This window comes from Cetorhinus maximus, chromosome 4 (assembly GCF_964194155.1).
Source record: "Cetorhinus maximus chromosome 4, sCetMax3.hap1.1, whole genome shotgun sequence".
In the NCBI taxonomy this organism is placed as follows: Eukaryota; Metazoa; Chordata; class Chondrichthyes; order Lamniformes; family Cetorhinidae; genus Cetorhinus; species Cetorhinus maximus.
The window spans coordinates 91,363,418-91,385,680 of NC_135882.1; the positions used below are offsets into that span (position 1 = coordinate 91,363,418).

At 43.4% G+C, this 22,263-nt stretch overlaps 1 protein-coding gene across 8 annotated transcripts in view; it reads left to right on the forward strand.

Moving 5' to 3' along the window:
- Window positions 1-21,309, forward strand: part of tmem68 (transmembrane protein 68) — a 77,773-nt gene extending 56,464 nt beyond the window's left edge. For 3 of the 8 annotated variants that reach the window (XM_078540495.1, XM_078540497.1, XM_078540496.1), the window contains one exon: window positions 55-355. In XM_078540495.1, coding sequence (XP_078396621.1) covers window positions 55-317 — 263 coding nt within the window. In that variant the 3' untranslated portion in view covers window positions 318-355. Of the gene's footprint in view, window positions 1-54; window positions 434-11,425; window positions 11,908-21,237 lie in introns of those variants that run through there. The other 5 variants (XM_078540494.1, XM_078540500.1, XR_013576419.1 and 2 more) reach the window with 5 other exon arrangements.
- The last annotated feature ends 954 nt before the right edge of the window (window positions 21,310-22,263 follow it).

Sequence of the window (22,263 nt, forward strand, 5' to 3'; positions counted from 1 at the left end):
GTCAATTCTTACAAATTTGTGATTCCTGAAAATATCTTTTGATTGTCCACGCAGGACAAAGCAGCCAGCTAGATCGACACCCTATCCACCACCTTAAACATTCACTCCCTCCACCACCATGCACAGTGGCAGCAGTGTGTACCATCTACAAGAATGCACTGCAACAACTCACCGAGGCTCCTTTGACAGCACCTTCCAAACCCACAACCTGTATCACCTCGAAGGATAAGGGCAGCAGATGCCTGGGAACACCACCGCCTGTAAGTTCTCCTCCAAGCCACCCATCATCAGGTTATGATCCCTGTAGAGACCAATAACCTTTTAAAAGAAAGGAATACCCACAACAGCAACAGAAAAAAAACAATTGATAAGATTTCACTTTTTTAAACTTGTACTGTAACAAATAAAGTAAAATAAACATGCTTCAAACATTAATTAGCAAACAACTAATACTTCAAATAAAAAGGTAAACTTCATTTTAAATAGTTGATACAACAAGCCTTATGTAGTTACAAGCACTTGCATCATGTGAACTGCCTCCAATGCCAGTATATCCTTAAATACAGGGACCAAAACTCCTCACCTGGTCCTCATATTTGAGTTTTGTTCCCTGTATTTAAGAAAGGGTATACTGGCATTGGAGGCAGTTCAAAATAGATTCACTTGGCTGACTCCTGGGATGAAGGGGTTGACTTATCAAGAATGGCTAAGCAGGTTAGGCCTTTATTCATTAGAGTTTAGAAGAATGAGGGATGATCTTATTGAAATGTACAAGATTCTGAGGGGGCTTGACAGGGTAGATGTTGAGAAGATGTTTCCACTAGTTGGGGAATCTCGAACTAGGGGACATAGTTACAGAATAAGGGGACACTCATTTAAAATTGAGATGCGAAGGAATTTCTTCTCTGAGGATAGTGAATGGAATTCTCTACCCCAGAGAGTTGTGGAGGCTAGATCACTGAGGAGGTAGATAGATTTTTGAAATATCAGGGAGTTGAGGGTTATGAGGAGCTGGCATGAAAGAGGAGTTGAGGCCTGGGGCAGATCAGCAATGATCTTATTGAATGGTGGAGCAGGCTTGAGGGGCTGAATGGCCTCCTACTCCTATTATGTTCTTATTTGTTGCACAAATGTGGTACCATGTGCAATCTCTCATTCTTTACAACTCTGCCTCCAGTATGTAGGATTTCTCACTTCCTACTCAATGGATTTGATCCTTGAGTGCTTTTGTGGCAGCAGTATTCTACCTGAGGCCCCTGGATATAATCAATACTGACCAGGTGTATGTCTGTGAACCCCCTCTCACGGAGGTCACAACAGTCTTGATGGCGTAGCTTTCTCGCGTTCCATTTCAACTAACCAACGCATCCAGTTCACGGTTTCGTCATCTGATACAAACTCTCAGCCCCTTAACATGCTTGAGCTATTCATACCACTTTTAGGATTCATTCCCTTTAAGTTTTCCCTCATGTTGTTTCACCAAGAGAGCCTGGAGTTGTATTTACTGCCAAACAGAAAACTCATCTATTTGTAGAGAGCTTTGCTTGCTTCCCATCGCACAAATTCTGTGTTATGAAGCGTATCTGGACCAGTTGCCACAAAAACAGGCTGAAACCTGATACCACTGCAATTAACTTTCACCTCCATAACAACCTTAGCTAAGTTAAACTCTGAAATGATGTCATAGTCAAGAAGTTCTCCCCCACCCCCCTTTCCAGAATTATCTTAGTTTTATTTTGGACTTAAAGGGGCATCTCACAAAAAGAAAATACAGCCATCTCCCAAACTAGAAGGGTCATCGCAATCCTGACTTGGAACTATACTGCCATTCCTTTACTGTTGTCAAAACCCGAGAACTCACTAACAGCATCCTGGGTGTACCTGCACCAGATGGACTGCAGTGGTTCAAGAAGGTAGCTCACCACCACCTCAAGGGTAGTTAGGGATGGGCAACAAATGCTAGTTGTGCCACTGATGCCCACATCTGATGATAGAATGCAAAAAAGTTTATGTAACTGCACCCCACAGAACTGTTAGGAAGTTACAGGATTTTGTCCCAGTGACAGTGAAGGAATGAAAAGCTATTTGCAAGTCAGGATGGTGTTGACTTGGAGGGGAATGTGTAGGTGGAGTGCTCTTATGTGCCTGCTGCTCTTTTATTTGGTACAGGTCATCGGTTTGGAAGATGCCATTGAAGGAGCCGTGCATGTTGATGCAGTGCATCTTGAAGATGGTACAAATTGCTGCCATTGGCTGGACCTGGTTCAGCAAGGGTGGGCTTGAAAGCAGGACCCAGAGAAATTTCATGAAAGTTGATTAGCCCGTGCATTCTCGCTTACTGGAGATCTTTCTGTATGCGAGCCATCAGATGCAGAGGCTACCTTCCCAGTAGCAGCAGATAGCCAATCTGCAAAATTAAAAGCCCGTTTGTAGGCTGATTGAGGGTACCACTGGGATCCTCCCATGAGAGATGTGACCACCAGCAGGCCACAGCTGCTGCTGCTGCTGGCCATCCTGTGGAGGGATTTCCTCTCCACAGGGGTGGTCTTGCAGCTGTGGCCAGCATTTATTTTATTAAATTGTCACCTCAAGATGGAGGTGCCCTCATGTTCTTCCTCTGGCAGTGACAACACCAACCTCTGCTGTTGGGACTACTGTTCTTCCAAGGTTGCAGGCCTGGAGCTGCAGGTTCAGCAACTGCATGCCTCCCTTAATTGGACAGTGGACCCAGAGGTGGCCTCCTAATTGGGTGCCTCTGGGAGGATCTCCCAGGCTGGCACCCTGACAGGCAGAGTTGGGTGGGGACTCAGAAATGGCCAAGGGTCAAAGATTCTGCTGACTTTGCACTGCTTGTGGAGGGAGTGAATGTTTAAGATCTGTTTATAGACTCATAGATATTTACAGCACAGAAGGAGGCCATTCGGCCCATCCTGTCCGCACCAGTCAACAAAGAAAAAACTACATTTTCCAGTGCTTGGCCCATAGCCCTGGAGGCTATGGCAATGCAAGCAAATATCTAAATACTCCTTAAACGTTACGAGGGTTACTGACTCAACCATCCTTTCAGACTCCCACTACCCTCCAGGTGAAAAAATTTCTCCTCAACTTCCGTCTTAGCCTTCTACCTCTTACCTTAAATCTATGCCCCCTGGTTATTGACTCCTCTACTAATGGAAAAACTGCCTTCCTATCCACCCTATCTATGCCCCTCATAATCTTTTACACCTCTATCAGGTCCCCTCTCAACCTTCGCTGCTCCAAGGAAAACAACCCCAACCTATCCAATATTTCCTCATAGTTCAGACCCTCCAGCCCAGGCAGCATTCTGGTAAATCTCTTTTGCACCCTAGTGAGTCTGTCCGTGCTGGCGTATAACGTAAGAATATTTGAACTTGTCTACTTTGGCAGGAAGAATATTATTTAAATGGAGAGAGATTGCAGAAGTCTGGGTTACTGAAGGATCTGGGTATCCTGGTACATGAATCACAAAAAGTTAGTATGCAGATACAGCAAGTGTTAGAAAGGCAAATGGAATGTTGTCATTTATTGCAAGGGAAATGGAATATAAAAGAAGGGATGTTTTGCTACAGCTGTCCAGGGTGTTGGTGAGATCACATATGAAGTTCTGTGTACAGTTTTGGTCTCCTTATTTAAGAAAAGATATAATACATTAGGACCAGTTCAGAGAAGGTTCACACAACTGATGCCTGGGATGGGGTTTGCAGGTTATCTTATGAGGAAAGGTTGAACAGGCTGGGCCTGTATCCATTGGAGTTTAGAAGAAAGAGAGGGATCTTATTGAAACATAAGATCCTGAGAGGACTTGACAAGGTGGATGCTAAAAGGATGTTTCCATTGTAGGAGAGACTAGAACCAGGGGACACGGTTTAAAAATAAGGGGTTTCCCATTCAAGATGGGAGATGAGGAGAATTTTTTCTCAGAGGGTTGTGAGTCTTTGGAACTCTATTCTCCAGGTAGCAGTGGAGGCATGGCCATTGAATATTTTTAAGGCTGAGTTAGATAAATTCTTAATTGATAAGGGAGTCAAAGATTATTGGGGGTAGACAGAAAAGTGAAGTTGAGGCCACAATCAAATCAGCCATGATCTTATTAAATGGCGTAGCAGGCTCGAAGGGCTAAGTGGCCTACTCCTGCTCCTAATTCATGTGTTTGTATGTGTTGTGTACTATTCTCCTACCTCTACAAAGGTGTTCTGTTCCCAGACCTTACCAAATGGAATGGCTAATAGCCTACCATGAACAATAATAACTTATACTTACATAGATGTGTAACTTAATAAAATATCCAAAAGTGCTTCACAGGAGCATTATTAAACAAAGTTTGACACCAATCCAAGTAAGGAGATGTCATAACAGGTGACCAAAACATAATCAAAGAGATAAGTTTTAAGGAACGTCTTAAAGGAAGAGAGAAAGAATTAAGACCCAGGCAGCAAAAGCCAAAATCATCAATGATGGAGCAATTTTAAAATTGGAGATAAGCAAAAAGCCAGTATTGGAGGAGCTCAGAGATTGCAGAGGGTTGTAGAGATGGAGGAGGTTAATCAGATATGAGGCCATGAAGCAGTATGAAAACAAGGATGAGAATTTTAAAATTGAGGCATTGCTGGACTATGAGCCAATGTTAATCAGTGAACGCAGGAGTAATAGGTTAACAGGGCTTGGTTTGAATTGGAAGATGAGCAACAGGGTTTTGGATCGGCTCAAGCTTGTGGAGGATGGAAAATGGGAGGCCAGCCAAGAATGCATTGGAATAGTTAGGTATAGAGGTAACAAAAGTATGGATGATGTTTTTATCAGCTGATGAGCTGAGGCAGGGTTGGAGATGGGTAGTCTTGGTGATGAAGCGGTTATGTGGTTGGAAGCTCATCTCAATCAATGAAGATGCCAATGTTGCACATTATCTGGTTCGTCCTCCAACAGTTGCCAGGGAGAGGAATTAATGTTTGTTGTAAGCACCAGCCACAATGCCATTGATCTTCCTAGTATTTAGTTGGAGGAAATTTCTGACCATCCAGGATGGGATGTTGGAAAAATGATGTGATGAACTAGAGAACGGTGGAGGGGCCAAGAGAGGTGGGTGTATCATTTTAACGTCAGTTGTGGGGAAGTTAATGAAATCTTTCATCACAGATGGGTGGAATCTTAATTGAACTGACCAGCATACAGAGGAGAGGCTGATAGGTCATGAACCTGTTGGTTGTATCAGCCATCATGGCATTTGCATCAGACTCCTGGGTTTTCCAACCAATCACACTGCAGGAGTGATGATGACTCACACTCTATCAATGGAGTCTCTCTACAGGCGCCCCAGCAGGGGTCAATGGCTGCAGGAGACTTTGTTTATGAAGGACACTGAAGGCAAGAACATGAAAGAAAGATGTGGGAAGACTGCCCTTCCCCCACCCCCAACCCCACTGGTTCTTTGGCTCTTGGAAACAGGTCCAGAAGGGCAGTGTTCTTTCCTGTGGATGGAGGAGGCCAGCCACACAAAAGTGAAAGGTATCAGCAGCAGGAGTGTGACCCCAGGACTTGGATTCAGTGTCAGAAAAGGTTAGGTTAGAAAAATCCCTTTCAAGTGGCATCTATTACTCTCTGACTCCCCTAGCATCCTACACTGGAGTGTTGCTCTGGGTTGCAGTAGAGTGCTTCAACTGGAGTTTGGTGACTGAGGGAATTTAAGGGTTAATTTCTATCTAACGTCTAGCCTTTCTTTAATTTAGTAATTAACTGAAAGTTGCTGTTTGGTTTGGAAGAAGATGAGTTTTAGGCCAGCTTTAAAACCGGGTTTATACAGGCTCTGCTTGCAGCTACAACTAGTTAATTAGATAACTGGCTTAAGCAGGTTTTCAGAGGCTAGATTCAGAGAGTATAAAAACAGCCGATCTTACAGCGCTAACTTTGACTGCACTGGAGTGCTGCTCTGGGCTGCTGTAGAGTGCTTAAGTTGGTGACTGAGGGAATGAGGTGAGCAGGGAACGAGATGATCCTTTGAGTACTATGAGTACGGTCGGGTAAGTATTTACTATTTTTATCGCTTATAGTTTTTAAGGCCTTATTTTGTGGTTCATCGTTTGTAAGGGCTATATTCTGTAACAACGTGGAGCAGTGAAGAAGGGCCCTAGAGTAATTGATATTATTTGGTATTAAGTATCTTCCAAAAGGTTTAATTTAATTTAAAGGGGTAAGTCATGGCAGGAGAGCCCAAAGCCATGGTGTGCTCCCCCTGCTCTATGTGGGAAACCAGGAACGTTTCCAGTGCCCAGGGCTAGCATGTGTGCAGGAAGTGTCTCCAGCTACAGCTGCTGGAAGCTCAGGTTTCAGAGCTGGACCGGTGGCTGGGGACACTGTGGAGCATCCGTGAGGCAGAGAGTGTCATGGATAGCACGTATAGAGAGGTGGTCACACCGCAGGCTAAGAGTCCACAGGCAGGAAGGGGATAGGTGACCACCAGGCAGAGCAAGAGGACTAGGCAGGCAGCGCAGGAATCTCCTGTGGCTATTCCCCTGCAAAACAGATATACCACTTTGGATGCTGTTGAGGGGAATGGCCTCTCAGGGGAAAAGAGCAATAGCCAAATTCGTTGCACCACAGTTAGCTCTGCTGCACAGGGGACTAGTAAAAAGTGTGGGAATGCAATAGTTATGGGGGATTCAATTGTAAAGGGAATAGATAGGCGTTTCTGTGGCTGCAAACGAGACTCCAGGATGGTATGTTGCCTCCCTGGTGCTAGGGTCAAGGATGTCTCAGAGCGGCTACAAGATATTCTGAAGGGGAAGGGTGAAGAGCCAGTGGTCGTGGTACACATTGGTGCAAACAACATAGGTTAAAAAAAGGGATGAGGTCCTAAAAACAAAATATAGGGAGTTAGAAAGTAAGTTGAAAAGTAGGACCTCAAAGATAGTTATCTCAGGATTACTACCAGTGCCACATGCTAGTCAGAGGAGAAATAGCAGGATATATTGGATGAATACATGGCTGAAGAGATGGTGTAAGGGGGAGGGTTTCAGATTCCGACCGGTTCTGGGGGAGGTGGGACCAGTACAAACTGGACGGGTTACACCTGGGCAGGACCGGGACTGAATTCCTAGGGGGATTATTTGCTAGAATGGTTGGGGAGGGTTTAAACTAAAATGGCAGGGGGATGGGAACCTATGCAAGGAGTCAGAGGAAGGGGAATCAAGGGCAAGAACAAAAGACAGAAAGGGGAATAAGAAAAGTGATAGGCAGAGAAATCAAGGGCAAGAATCAACAGGACATCAGTGAAAAATAGTGGGAACGGGGCAAGTAATATTAAAAAGACAAGCCTTAAGGCTTTGTGCCTTAACGCGAGGAACATTCGTGCAAACAGGTATGGTATAGTCAGGATTACGGAGACATGGCTGCAGGGTGACCAGGGATGGGAACTGAACATCCAGGGGTATTCAGTATTTAGGAAGGACAGACAAAAAGGAAAAGGCGGTGGAGTTGCATTGCTGGTTAAAGAGGAAATTAACGCAATAGCGAGGAAAGATATTAGCTCCAATGATGTGGAATCTGTATGGGTAGAGCTGAGAAGCACAAAGGGGCAAAAAACATCAGTGGGGGTTGTATATCAACCCCCAAACTGTAGTGGTGATGTTGGTAATGGCATTAAACAGGAAATTAGAGACACATGCAATAAAAGAACATCTGTAATTATGGGTGACTTTAATCTGCATATAGATTGGGCAAATCAAATTAGTAACAAGACCGTAGAGGAGGAATTCCTGGAGTGTATACAGGATGGTTTTCTGGACCAATATGTTGAGGAACCAACTAGAGAACAGGCCATCCTTGACTGGGTATTGTGTAATGAGAAAGGAATAATTGGCAATCTAGTTGTGCGAGGCCCCTTGGGGATGAGTGACCATAATATGATAGAATTCTTCATCAAGATGAAGAGTGACATAGTTGACTCTGAGACCAGGGTCCTGAATCTTAATAAAGGAAACTACAATGGTATGAGGCGTGAGTTGGCTATGATGGATTGGGAAACGTTACTTAAAGGGATGACGGTGGATAGGCAATGGCAAACATTCAAAGAGCGCATGGGTGAACTGCAACTATTGTTTATTCCTGTCTGGCGCAAAATTAAAATAGGAAAGGTGGCCAAACCATTGCTTACAAGGGAAATTAGAGATAGTATTAGATCCAAGGAAGAGGCATACAAATTGGCCAGAAAAAACAACAGACCTGAGGATTGGGAGCACTTTAGAATTCAGCAAAGGAGGACCAAAGGATTGATTAAGAAGGGGAAAATAGAGTACAAGAGTAAGCCTGCGGGGAACATGAAAACTGACTAAAAGTTTCCATAGGTATGTGAAGAGAAAAAGATTGATGAAGACAAATGTAGGTCCCTTACAGTCTGAAACGGGAATTTATAATGGGGAACAAAGAAATGACTGACCAACTAAATACATACTTCGGTTCTGTCTTCACAAAGGAGCACACAAATAACGTACCAGAAATGTTGGGGAACATAGGGTTTAGTGAGAGGGAGGAACTGAAAGAAATCAGTGTTAGTAGGGAAATTGTGTTGGAGATATTGATGGGTTTGAAGGCCGATAAATCCCCAGGGCCTGATAATCTACATCCCAGAGTACTTAAGGAAGTGGCCGTAGAAATAATGGATGCATTGGTGGTCATCTTCTAAAATTCTATAGACCAGTCAGCCTGACGTCAGTAGTGGAGAAAATTCTAGAGTCCGTTATAAAAGATTTAATAGCTGAGCACTTGGAAAACAGTGGCAAAATTGGACAGAGTCAGCATGGATTTACGAAAGGGAAATCATGCTTGACAAATCTACTAGAATTTTTCGAGAATGTAACTAGTCGAGTTGATGAGGGGGAGCCAGTGGATGTGGTTTATTTGGACTTTCAGAAGGTTTTCAACAAAGTCCCACGTAAGAGATTAGAGTGTAAAATTAAAGCATATGGGATTGGGGGTAGTGTATTGAAATAGATGGAAAACTGGTTGGCAGACAGGAAACAAAGAGTAGGAATAAACGGGTCTTTTTTGAATGGCAGACAGTGACTAGTGGGGTACCGCAGGGATTGGTGCTGGGACCCCAGCTATTCACAATATATATTAATGATTTAGAAGAGGGAACTAAATGTAATATCTCCAAATTTGCAGATGACACAAAGCTGGGTGGGAGGGTGAGCTGTGAGGAAGGTGCAGAAATGCTTCAGTGTGATTTAGAAAAGCTGAGTGAGTGGGCAAATGCATGGCAGATGCAGTATAATGTGGATAAATGTGAGGTTATCCATTTTGGTAGCAAAAACAGGAAGGCAGATTATTATCTGAATGGCTATAAATTGAGAGAGGGGAATGTGCAACAAGACCTGGGTGTCCTTGTACACCAGTCGCTGAAGGTAAGCATGCAGGTGCAGCAGGTGGTAAAGAAGGCAAATTGTATGTTGGCCTTCATAGCCAGAGGATTCGACTACAGGAACAAGGATGTCTTGCTGCAATTGTACAGGGCCTTGGTGAGACCACACCTGGAATATTGTGTGCAGTTTTGGTCTCCTTATCTGAGGAAGGATGTACTTGCTATAGAGGGAGTGCAGCGAAGGTTTACCCGACTGATTCCTGGGATGGCGGGACTGACATATGAGGAGAGATTGAGTGTCTTAGGATTATACTTGCTGTTCAGAAGGATGAGGGGGGGTCTCATAGAAACCTATAAAATTCTAACAGGACTAGACAGGGTAGATGCAGGAAGGATTTTCCCAATGGTGGAGGAGTCCAGAACCAGGGGTCACAGTCTGTGGCTATGGGGTAGACCACTTAGGACTGAGATGAGGAGAAATTTCTTCACCCAGAGAGTTGTGAGCTTGTGGAATTCGCTACCACAGAAAGTAGTTGAGGCCAAAACAATGTATGTTTTCAAGAAGGAGTTATATATAGCTCTTGGTGTGAAAGGGATCAAAGGATATGGGGAGAAAGCTGGAGCAGGCTATTGAGTTGGATGATCAGCCATGATCATAATAAATGGCGGAGCAGACTCGAAGGGCCGAATGGCCTACTCCTGCTCCTAGTTTCTATGTTTCTATCCTTCTATCAGCATCCCTTTGATTGCCACACCCTGCATTCCACACATTCCTTTTTTTGCAGGCACATCCTCAAATCTCAATCTGAACAGCCAACATTCTCATTTACCCTCATCCTATTCCTATCTCATATCCATCTCTCACAATCACCCTCCTCAAATGTTCTCTTTTCATCCTCAATACACATTTCACTCCTCACACTCATAACACTACTCTCTCTCATTGTGGGAGAAGGTGCAAAACTCCAGGCAGAGGCAGAAAACCAAGGGTGGACCTGCAGCTATAGCTACTGTCACCAATGTGTAATTATAATATTACAGATTTTAAGCACAACGGTTTTAAAGGTACATTTCTGTTTTGAAACCTTTACATTGAGTTTAAAAGCCTTTTTCAAAATGGAAGCATGGACAGACAACATGGCACCTTTCTGTCTTTATTCAAACCTTGTCGGACTCATATCTCTAGTGCTGGCTACAAAGAGTTATTAAAATTCAAAAGACTCCTCCAGGGTTGTCCATCGTATCCGCTAAAAAGGTGTTAAAACCCCTTGGCTTCTGAGAGAACAGGAGGCAGGGAGGGACTTCAAAGGACCACAACGTAACTACCTTCTATCCATGGTGAAACAATGGCCAGATTTTATGCACTGTTCGTGTGGGCGTGCGCCGGACCTGGAATCGTGTGAGAAGACGTTGGGCGCTTGTCCCAACACGCAACATTACAGTCAGTGGATGTGCGTGAGAGTCAAGAGTGTGCTTGCCAACTATTAAGCAGCAATTAAACCCATTAAACAGCCACTTGCCAGCGATTTAACGCGACCCATTCACTTTTACGGTTGATGGACGGGCCAATCAGTCAGGTGGCCTTCACGTTTTCGCTACAAACTACATCCAGGGTGGGATGAAATGCCCAGGGTTAAATAAAATAAAAGGAAGTTCGTTTGAGGGATGATCTGCTATGCACTCTGCTGCCAGGTGCTTGCATTTACAGTATTGTGACGCTTTGCAGCAGTTTATTGAGCTCATTTCATTTTTAAATGACTGCATTTCCCTGAGGCAGCTCCACAGCAGCCATCAGCCTTCAGGGAGCGCAAGCCCACACCCTCCCCTCTCTTGGTGCCCGCCCTCTTCCCACACCCCCCGGCAGCGCTGAGCCTTTCTCAGCGTGCGTTTCATGTGTGAAACTACGTTTGGGGCCGATCGCAGGCAGAAGCGCATTTCACGTCTGCTTCTGGGCCTGCTGATCATGTGCACCCAACAAATGTCAGATTCATGCCATTGACTCCTTGAAAATTAACATTGCAGCCATTTTTGGTTTTTTTGAACTGTATAAAGGAGGCTGTAAGAACTCATCTTGAGTGACAGTGTGAGAGACAATAGCAGCACACAGCTCTCAGCGGAAACAGCCAGGAACCCCCAAAAAGAACTCCGAGAGACATTAGAGGGGTTTTCTCTTTGCCACCAAGAGTCAAAGAGGGAGGTATTAAGAAATCAACTGCTGTTCTGCCAAAAGAGTCCAGGCAATCTTCAAGTGTTGTAACCACAGAACTGGTGAGGAACAAGAAATCTTCTCTCTCTCTCTCTCTTTCTCAAAACCTACTTGAACTGATGTGTCAACCTGCAAAAGGCAAACACCGACTGGTCGACTGCAGAAGCCATCTCAGCTGTTTAACCAATCCTCAAATTTCAACCCATTCACTTAAGAAAGCAGAAACTCAAGCAATGGGCCTGCAAGTTAATAGCTTTATCACTTTTACCTAAATAACTTCCAGCAGTAGTTTTGTAATAAACCAATCTTTATCTTGTTTAAGACTAAAGCTTGTCTTCAAGGTTATTTTCAAACTGAACAGCTCATAAATTAAAAGGGGGCTACACACACACACACACACACACACACACAAATTCTTAGCTCATGGACCACTTTGAGGAAACGTCATTTCTGTGGACATGACACACCATGACCACATTGGAGGAGGACACCTTGGTGATCGGCAGGGTGTCACACACGCTAGGCATCAGCAATGCAGAGATGGCATGGCCCAGAGACCTGGTGACAGCATTAGAGAATACACTACCACTCCTTACTTAACAGTCAATCATTGATTTGATGTCACAACCAACTGAAATGCCACGATGTGCTTTATTTTGAGTTGGTACACTTTCCCATGTCAGCACTAACTCACCTTTGAAATCGCACAAATCCTTCAGGGGTGATGGAGGAGCTGATGAGGGATGAAGCCAAAGAGTCCTCAATGGAGGGTAAGCACTCTAAGGATGCTCTGTCACATGACTCATGCACACTCTCCACCAGCGCAGTTACATACATCTCAAGTCTTGTGGTAGAGATGGCTAGGGTTGTCACATGATGAGGCTCACACCACATATGAACAGGAGCAAGTGTTGAAATCAAGGACAGTATTGGATATTCCCTGTCTGAGGGTGCAGGATACTCTGAGCTCTGCTCCATTGAATTTAGATGTTGAGCCTTGGAGGTTAGCCATGAGAAGGCAACTTGTGGAGCAGCAATGGGAAATGCATGTGTTTCTGTCAGCATTTCCAGAGGCAATGTAACTCTTGGAGATAGATTGGAGGAGTCCATCTCCAGCATGAGTGCCATGAAGTTACAGGCATTTTGCTGATGTCCACCTCCACGGACAGAGGGCCATCTGCATGGAGAACTAGATGTGGCTGCCAACAAGTGCAAGCTGGCCCAAACCAATACAAAATGGAGCAAAGCCTTGCCTTGGTGGCACAACACCTCATTGACATGCAGCCAAGTGCTCTCGAGCTCTTGGCTAGCAGGTAAGTGCAGATGGGCCATGAGATGGAAAAAGGGCAAATGATAGAGGGGATTCCTCTCAAAGCGCACTCAATTCTTATCCCTCACCCAGACAGCTGCACATGGTGCTGTCTGCCCATGCACAGGTACAGTTGGGCAGTGTTTGGTAGGACTCTCACAGGGTCCAAAACCCAGAGGATGTCTGCGGCAGGCATTTCATCTGTCAAAGCAGAGGAATGAGCAGCATGTCTCCAGCTCTGAGGATATAATGGGTAACAATAATATAGGATTAAGATGAAGTGGATGAGAAAGATATTAGTTGCACAAAGGGATTCACTTGGTTGTGTATTGTAATGTTAATGGTGTTATGCTGGTATTTATTTTAATGAATAAAACACTTCGGGTGGAATCTTGTGGAGGAAACGGGGCTTTGGACTTGGGAAGAGCCATGCATCCCCTCTTTTCACAGGCCAGTAGTGGGCCTTCCCCAGAATCGAGGACTGCAGGGGTGGAAGTCCCACCTGCTGAAAGCTACTGGCCAATCAGAGGCAACAGCTCTTCTGTACTTGGTAGTGGCTCCCACCCAAGGCCTCAGATCGAGAACTTCTCCAGGCACAGGTGAGTGATGGTGGGTAGGGGGGTCACAGGGCAGGGTGCGGGCGAGGGGAGTCAACAGCAAGGGCAGGGTAGGAGGAGGCTCTCAGCAGCCACCCCCTCCCCCCACCCCCCTTCCTGATGCCAGGTCCCTCAATCAAGCACTTTGCTGTTAAAGATGAATTCTTGTTAAATAATTGTGGTTAAGTTCTGCCAGATCCAAATGGCTATAATATAAAGGAAGACTACCAGCCATTAGTGTGCTCTTAATTCAATACCTTCACTTACCTGTGTACCACCTTGTTTTAAGCTTCGTGCTGGCTAGTTGCACTTGTCCTTCTCTAAACAATCACTTTGATGCATGTGAATTGTATTGACATTTTTAGAAACGGTCAAAGAAATAAAGAATAAATAGTATCTGATGCTATTGAGATCAAACTGGCCTATAAAATGATTAAGTTATGCCCTGACCAAAAAGGCAAGGCACAGCAGATGGGCAAGTCTGAATTTGGGCCCATATATTTTTCTGTTTGCTAAGTTCAATGAAAAAAATATTGGCCTGGATTTTGCACTTGCCATTATTTCCACTTACAGTTGCCCTCAGATTTTTAGTGGGTTTTTGAACAACAATTTAGGATAATTTAGAGGGCCAATTCAGTGCATCACGCACTACAGGGGAATGTAGAAGCACGGTAGGCAGTTTAGCTCTTTGAGTCTGTCCACCATTCAGAGACATCATGGCTGCTCTGTGATCTGAATCCTTTACCTCATATTCCCTTATATCTTCTGTTAAAAGAAAATCTATTAATCTCAGATTTAAAATTAAAAATTGATCTAGCATCAACTGCCATTTACAGATCCAGGACCTAAAAGCACAAGCCACAGTGTGTCACTTCAACCGATCAGATTGAAGAATTGTTTTAGAGACACAGGGTACACATAATACAATTGCGTAGCACCACTTCTAGCACCACTGCAGAGGCCTAAATGGAGTAGCTTGGAGGGGGGGGTGTAGACTTCTAGGAAATCTGCCCAGAGACAAGCCCATGTGACTTCTTACTAAATCTGCCCAGGGACAAACCCATGCTACCTGCTTGTTATGGAGATATAAACTCAAATCAAAACTTATTGAAAGTACGGTTCAAGTTTTTAACACCAGGCCACAAAGGAGCAGGAAGCTGGTCCTGCTACGTACAGACTCTCAAACTCTCAGAGTCAGTCAGATCACCAAGGTCATTGAAAGCCACAGAGCATAAAGGTCAGCAGCCTGCCTCCATCTCAGCTGAGAGTGCAGGGGGAACACAATGTAGGAGCCACAGGATCCCATGTACCCATCCATTAGGTGATTCAGTCTCTTGGATCTCCTCTTGTTTCACCATCAGCTATTGCCCTACGTGCCTCCAGGCCTCCCAGCTATTCTTCCATGGGCATCAGGATGGTCAGATATGGGATGCAACCTTGGCTTTCTTCTTGGTATTCTGAGCTTGCTACTCCTGGAAGCACATATATTTCCAGTGTTACTCCCCCATCAAGGGCACACACAACGCCTATGCTTGTGGCAGCCTGACTGTCTACCAAGACAGCACAGACATGCTTTCATCAGGCGGCCACTCAGTAGAAGCAGTGCTGATTCAACTTTCACTGACCGAGACCCTCCGCAGAAATTGCCATGCCCCTCCCTGCCAATGCTGCTGCCTGGGCATTGCCAGTGACTGGGAGGGCATGTCCTTTCTACCAATTTCCCATGCATCCTTAGTCACATATAAGGCTGTAATATTAACATTGTGGCTGCATTCATCTTGCCGGCATGCATCAAATCATTAATCATTTCATGACACTGCAGCCATGTGCGAGGGACAGCCCCTTGGCTACTGACCTCTGTAATCACCACCTAGGTTTGCTTCATTGGCCTGACTGGTCTCTTCTGCTCGTCCCAGTGGAACAGGACCTCCCTCCTAGCCTAAGAAGCTTTGAGGAGAACCTGTAGGGCCTCCCTTGATTTCCCTTCTGCTATTTAAGTTGCTAGGGTTCCGTCTCTGGTCTCTCCGGGGGTGCTGACTTTAATATGGCGCCAGTGTTGACTAAGTTGTGACTTCCTCCCCTCTCCTTTCGCCTCAGTGGACAGCTCCTTAACCTGCTGGGCATTAACTGACTGGCTCCAAAAATATTCCAGACGCAACTCTACCCCCTGCCTATGGGGCAATAAAACCAGCTCTGATGTTAGGACTTCAATGGATTACAGCCCCAAATTACTTATGGGCATATTGAACTTTTTAAGGAAGACATGTGTTTTTTAAAAAGACATACAAGCAAAGACACTGAGCAAAATATGGCTGAGAATATACAGTAACCACTTTCTGGAAAATTCCTATATGGATTATACATGACTGACTAGTTCAGGGAGAACATGGAATGTTGCACCTAAAAGGTGTCAAGGCCTACTTCAGACAGAGACAGTTGAAAGGAAGAGATAAACTGCAAAAGACTGAACTTTAATCTCCTGTGGTTGTGGAAACAATGGAGACTGATTACCATATCTCAGCAGAAATCTTTTGAGTTATATCTCAGAAAGTGAAAATTATCTGAGTTGAAAAAACACACAGACTCTGGGCAAAAGACATATTTGTTTTCTACCTTCCAGCAATACACAATGAAATGGGTTAAAAAGCTAGCTGCAGACCTGATCTGTGTGTTCTAGCCCTGGTGTGCTGGTGTGAGCAGGTGAGAGTCAAAGCAGAAGAGAATCAATCAGGCACCCCTTTGCAGCTCGTAGGCAAAGGCTTTCTCTCTCTCTCTCTCTCTCTCTGTTGCTGCAGGCAAATCAACAAAGCCACAGTCAAACAGGAAATAGGGCAGCTTTTTCAGCCAACCTGCAGAACAAAGTGTCTCCAAACCAACTGCTAAACTGACAAAGTCAACTCTACTAGAATCACCCAACTTAACGGCTGCAAAGTTTTGCCATCTGCTCCTCATGGACAAGCCAAAGATTGATTCATATGTCTTTTTTTAACTTTTATTTTTGGATTCAACTTCTCATTCCTGATCTGTGTGTATGTGTGCTGCGTTTTAGTATTTTTTTTCTTGGGTTTTAGTAACTAATAAACTTACTCTTCCTTTGACTCAAGAAAGCCTGGTTAAATTGGCTCCTTCTAGAACATTTGGACTGGGAAAAGATATCCACTGGGGGAAGGGATCCCTTTTAAAGTAACTTTGTTGTGACCAACCGAGGAGGTTGAATAAACTAGGGGAAACAGCTCATTCCTCCTCACGCGGGAGCATAACAAAATTGGGGTCCTGTTTGGGAAGTTAATAAATTGGAAGACCTCACTCAGGGGCTGGTTGTAACAGGGACTTCTGAGAAAACCTCAGCCCATGTGTTCAACATCTGTTGGAAAGTAGGCCCACTACGGTCTGTTTCCTAGACAACTCCAGAAAGATATTCAACATTGCTGGACTCCTGACCCCTACCTCCTAGCCCCTTAAGAACCAATAGCACTGAGTTTCATCCTGTTCTTACATGGAGTTACAGAGAAATTACAACACAGAAAGAAGCCATTTGACCTAACCAATTCCTGGTGGTTCTTATCTCCCATGCAAACAGTAGCCCTGATTTCATGGGCTTCCACATATCCCTTATCTCCTTTGTTTAATGTTGATATGGTCCCTGCAACCATCACTAACTGGAACCATTTCAACATTTGTTTAAATATTTGTGTCCTATGTTGATGCTCAATGCATGTGTGTGTCATGACAGTTGGGGCTGTGGTGACTTCTCTTTGATTGGTCTTGAATTTGTCATCTGGTATGTCTGGGCACTAATGCATCATTAACTTGACTCGTTAAGTTGAAACATTGTGAATGATTGCTGATACTTTTGCTACTTAATAATTCTAATAAGGTAAAAGCTTTTTCTCTCCCAGCATGAGTTCAGTAATTCCTTTGTTGGAAGGACATCCACTCAGTATAATTTGCTAGGTTGCCCAAATTTGAAACGACTGAGTCATGCACTGCTACCTGACTAGACAATTTGCTGGGCAGATTTATAGGCAACAGAGTACTCCTGGTTGCATTTCTGTCCTGGACATTAGAGTCTTTGAAAACTGTCTCAACACACTTGGCGCGCAGCATATTGTAAATTCTGTTTTTATTCATTTCTTAAATTAATGATTTTAGATGTTCCCATATTTAGTTTGCAATTAGTTAAGATAAAATTACTATTCCACACTGTTTTAGGATTATTGAACTATATTGAACTTAAATACTATTCAAAATTCAAAATGATTATCTTTTTCTTCAATACATTCAGTTTTGTTTCCATAGTTTATTTTATTTTATGTAGCAAAAATGACAGTAGTCTATGTTATGACTGGGATGGGAGGAGTGCGCGAATTATCAAGCCCCACTTCTTCGCAGGCTGCGCCATTTATTTGAATGTTTAATTTTCCCACCCAAATGGCCAATTGTTTATCTATACCTCTAGTACCCAGAAGAAAAGAGACTCTGACCAGTCTTCTTTCAAAAACTCATAATGATTATTTTAAAACAAGACTTCTTTTAACAAGTTGCAAGTACTGATTAACACACAATTGTAACTGGGAGATATAACTATCTATCTCTTCCTAAAGAATTTCCCCGGCATACACACACACACAGACAAACAAAGGACGAACAGATAGAGTCCCTCTGCAGAGATGGGCTTTGGAGGGTGGGCGTTATAAAATAAAGGACTAAAGTCTTGAAGCTGTCGACCTGGAGTTCTCTCGCGTGCAGATGGGTTGCTGGTCCCGGTGGATGCCTGGAAGTTCTCACCACTCGTCTCAGCTTTGCAGGTCCAAATGCAGACTAGTTACACTCAGATGAGGGTTCTCTGGCTACAGGTTGATAGCCACGCACAATTTTAGGCAAGGTAGAGAGAGGGAGCCAGTCAAGGTAGCCTTCCTTCCTCACCTTGTTCTCCAACAAGACTGCCTTCAAAACAAGCAGGTTTACAACTTAAGTTTTTTTCCTCTCTCCCTTGTGATTGCTTTTTTCTCTCCCAGCTTTTCATTAATTGAAGTTCTTTGCAGTTCAACACAAACACACGACTCCTTCTCAAGTACCATATAGGTCAAGTGATTTCTTGGAAGAGGCCTGCTTGTTGACAGTTCCAAGGTGAACTTATGACTTTTGAAAAAAATCCCAGGTTAGCATCCCCATGTTCAGATCATGCCAAATCCTTCCATTTTGTGAAAGAAAACTTCAGTCTTGAGATGTATGATTCTAACATCTAAACATAATTGTTCTGTAGTGAAACCTCAATGACCTCAAACTTCCATGAATATTGTAAATTGGCATATAATCAAGAGTTCCTAAATTTTTGCTTGAAACGTTTATTACAGAGCTGAACCTAAAGTCTTGACTGACATTTCCAGGGAATATTGAGGAAATGCTGTCTGTTATCATCATGTAGGTCTTAGTCTTTGGTTGTCCTTGGTTAGGATCGATAGAGACTACAGGCCAGGCAAGGCTGTTGGTAAACTTTAACTTTTATTAAATGTTCTTCTAACTATGTACAGGATAAAGTTTAGCACAAGGCTTCACATAGAACCATCTCTCAGCATACTGTGTTGTCATGTGATGTTACATCATTGATGATATAGACTGGCTATTTACATTAACCCTTTGCCCTGCATGATGCACTGCCATTTTTCAGATGAGATGTTAAACTGAGGTCCAATTTGTCTTCTCAGCTGGGCATAAAAGATCCTATGGCAATATTCAAAGAAGAGCAGGGATTTCTCCTGATTATCTGGTCATCACCTCATTACTGTTTGACTGAACTTGCTGTGCACAAATTGGCTGGTGTGTTTTTTTACATTACAACAGTGACTACACTCCAATGCTACTTAATTGCCTGTAAAATGCTTTGGTCAAACCTGAGGAAGTGAAAGGTGCTATATCTTCTTTTTTTTTCATTTTATAGCAATAGTCTACATACCTGAATAAAGACAAGTGCAATATAAAGAACATATTGATGGTAGTATTTCTTGGGTTGTGTGACTCTTTTACTTTGAAATTGGAAGTGTTTGGTGTAGGCAGGCTAACATCAACAAAATGTCTTGAAAGTTGTCTTAAATGTGTCCTTAAAAATATAATCAGTAGAAAGCTAAACCATGGGAAAGCAAAAGGCTTAAAATTGTGAATACCCATATGGAACAAGGTATTTTGGCAGAAACTAGAAAAGCATAGGACATCAAGGTTACAGACATTTGGTTGTAAATTGAAGGAGTATGAAAGAGCCTATTGTTAAGAAGATACTGAATGTCAAGGGAGTGAAATTGCTACATGGCATGTCTGGATACTGATGCATGGTTATCCTAAGACTGTTAAGGTATCATTAAGGTATTAAGGACAAGGTATCGAGGTATGGTTGTATGAGGTGGTCTAAACCAAAAAGCAGCAAACTCCTCTAAGACATGCCACTCTGATTGATTGGACATTTGAGTGTGGAGATATCTTTGAAAATCAAGCATATGTAATGGTTGAGTTCTGGCTTTAGTTCACGTACTTTCAGTCTTTATCAATTGTATGAAGAAGGAGATTTCTGTAAACGGCAGAAAGTCCATCACAAACTGAGAGCAAGAGCACAAGGTTACAGATGCACAAATGTTTACTGAGCCAAATCCAGGCAGCATTCACTCTAAGACATAAGCTGAGCTTTTTCTCATCTACGTGTTGCCCCTTAACAACATTATCTGAAAGCACAATGTTAGTTTTCAAATGTATGTGGCCAACTTTACCTCACCACCACCTCTCTCAACTCCTCCACTGTTGCTAAACTATCAGATATGATATCCACTACAGGATGAGAAAAAATTTCCTCCAATTAAATGTTGGCAAAACTGAAACCATTGTTTTCAATTCCTGCTCCAAACTGCATTTCCTAGTTACCAACTCTATCCCTCTCCTTGGCAGCAGTTTGAGACTGTTTTTTGAGGCAGGGTTTTCCCTGTGGGCTTCCAAGATCCTGCCATCAGGCTCAAATGGGTGCCAAGAATCCGTACTGTGTGGGGAACAGTCAAACATGTGTGATTTTCACCAAATTGGTCCAATAGTGGCTAGAGGGCAGGCACATTGTGGATGTGCTCCTGAAGGTGCGGAGCCAATAGGAGCCCCTCCAGCATTCAAGTAGCAGTAGGGTGCCTCTGCAGGTAAGTGAGGGAGAGGAAGCCCCAAAATGGAAGTGCCATCTCTCCATTTTTTGAAATTTAAAATAAAAAGTGTTCCCAGCAGCCTGCTCACCACTCCACTTCCACATGGTGACTTGCGGCTGTAGCTGAAGCCAAGCAGACAGGGAGACCCTCTAAGCCTCTGTGGAGCACTGGTCCCCCAGGCCTGCCCCAGCCTATTTCTGACACAATATGCCTTAAGTGACCATTAACTGTCTGAATTGGCTACCCACTGCTTGAGGGTGACTAGCCCTTCCACCACCACCCTACCACAACCCAATTCCAACTCTGGGTAAATAGCCTGAAAGCAGGATGGAGCAGGGGTACCAGAATGCCAGTTGGCACTGCAAAGTTTTGCACCTCCCTGCCTCTGTGCCCATCCCCATCATGGCCATAAAGTTCAACCCTTAGTGCCATATCTTACCCCAAGGTAAGCTTCCAACCACATATTCACAGCAACACTAATATTGCCTAATTCCACCTCCATAACATTGCCCAACTTTGCCCCTGCCTTGATTGGATCATCTGTTGCTGAACATTCATTTATTCCTTTCTTGTCTCTACAGCTGACTATTCCAAAGCACTCCAGGCTCTCCTCCCAAATTCTGCTCTCCATAACTTGAGGTCATCCAAAAACCTGCTACCTGTGTCACAACATGCACTGAGACCACAGCGGTGATGGGTGAACAGGACTTCCCAATTTATAATTTTTGGCACTGCAGCTGAATGGTAAATTGTACAGTTTTTAATTTACTGGATTATATTTCAGTTCACTCAGGCAAGTAATCATTTTTCTTTCTCTCTGTGTTTTCCTCCTCCGTGCCATACATTATTCTCAAAACAGAGAATGTGCAACCTCTCCCAAGCCATTCTACAACCAGCAAAAAGAAAATTCATAAAAGTAACTTTGGTTGACTTTTGGTATCTGCAAATCAAGTTGGAGAATATTTTATGCTGAAAGGAATGAGCAATGAAGTCTAATGAGCTGAATAGCCTTTTCCCATCTCTAATTTTTCTTACATTCTTAAATCTTTATGTGACAATTCCATTTGTGAATCTATGCATTATGAATCAGTGATACAGTGCACTAACTATCCTGAAATGCTAACCATTACTCTACAGAGAACTGAAATTATCGAATGTATCAGTGCTGTTCTCTTAAAGATGCAGATCTGTAATTTTTCTTACAAATTGATTTTTTGCAAGTTTTCTCAATCATTTGCTAAGCAGTTTATGAATTCATAGATTATGGAATTTAACATTCATTACTTTTTCTCTCTCTTGTACAGAAAAAATGTAAAGTTAAAAGCTATATATGACATCTAGATTATTAATCAATATTGAGCTATAGAACTATAGTGAATAAAATTGAACATGATAAATTCTTATCATCATATTTTCTTTCCTTCAATAATCTCTTCATTATCTTCAAGGACAATCAGCTGTCCAGAACCTTTGAATCAATTTTCTTTTTATTCCTGATTCTCAATCACTGCCAAAAATGATTTCCTGTCTGAGTCTCCTGGAAAATTAATTGCGAAGTGGCCTCGACTCTTTGAATACAATTTGAAAAGCATAGGATCCACCTCAGT